Here is a 1017-nt window from a genome sequence, read left to right as displayed (position 1 = left end):
GGAGGATATTTTTCATCAAAATCTCTATTCGTGCAAACCAGAAAAATATAAAGGAGTCTCTTAGAGATGCTCGCTATTTCCAACTGATCAAGTTACCGCGTATTACACCAGTCACGCAGTCAAACAAGATGTCTGTATACTTTACCGGTGCTAGAAAGGCTCCGGAGCTGGACTATTCTCCTCGTTTGGAAATTTGCGGAAAAGGACGATCCTCGGTTCCTCACTCGCCGAAAGGCAGTGCAATTGCAACTGCTAGTCCGCAACCGCCGAGCTCGAATCTCCTATTCCGCAAGCGTAGCACATATCCTCCACCCGTCTCGTATATAAAGTGGCGGGAGGGCGATGAACATCAAGACGAGCACAGCAACAGGGCACTGGCCAGTGGCCACACATGGACGCGCTCTTCGAGCAGCTCTCCGTGCTCGCCGACATGGCCCTGGACGACCGGGGCTTCGACCCGGCGAGACTGGACGGCATCCTGGCGGCCTTCGAGAGCGAGGCGCGCGCGTCGTGGGCGGCGGCTGAGGCAGAGCACGAGGCCGTGGCCCGCGCCACCGAGACGGCCGCGGAGGTCGCGGAGGGTCACCTCGACGCCGTGACGATGGGCGCGGCCGTGGGCTGGTCCGGGGAGGCCGACGCGCTGTCCGCGGCCACCACCGCGATGGAAATGGCCTTCAACGCGACGTCAAAGGTTGTAGATCCATGAAAAACAGATTGATCTCGTGGCGATGTGACGAATACAACTAAATTTAGCGCTACAATATTCCATGTGTGTACTATCAGTATATCACGGGGTATCACCCCTCGTCATATCAGTGTGCCTGTGCCTGGACATCCTGTGTACTCGTGTACACCTCGGATGCGTTTGTTAGACGACGAAGGTAGTCGGGACGAGAATAGCTGACTAATTATATCTATTATTTAAAAATAATAACAACTAATTAGACACTAATAAATGTACACTAGTACTATTTTTGTCATGATAATCACTAATTTAAAATAAAATATGTTAATTAG

General features: G+C 52.0%; 1 protein-coding gene across 1 annotated transcript; it reads left to right on the top strand.

Annotated features, from left to right (window-relative positions):
- The first annotated feature begins 375 nt into the window (after positions 1–375).
- Positions 376–747, top strand: LOC136520009 (uncharacterized). Its single transcript, XM_066513414.1, has one exon. It carries the CDS (start codon positions 392–394, stop codon positions 704–706), a length of 315 nt encoding a protein of 104 aa, XP_066369511.1. The 5' UTR covers positions 376–391; the 3' UTR covers positions 707–747.
- Positions 748–1017: the final 270 nt, after the last annotated feature.

Source organism: Miscanthus floridulus, chromosome 18 (assembly GCF_019320115.1).
Source record: "Miscanthus floridulus cultivar M001 chromosome 18, ASM1932011v1, whole genome shotgun sequence".
NCBI lineage: Eukaryota > Viridiplantae > Streptophyta > Magnoliopsida > Poales > Poaceae > Miscanthus > Miscanthus floridulus.
Note: the sequence above shows the minus strand (reverse complement) of the source record. Positions and strands in the feature narration are given on the sequence as shown.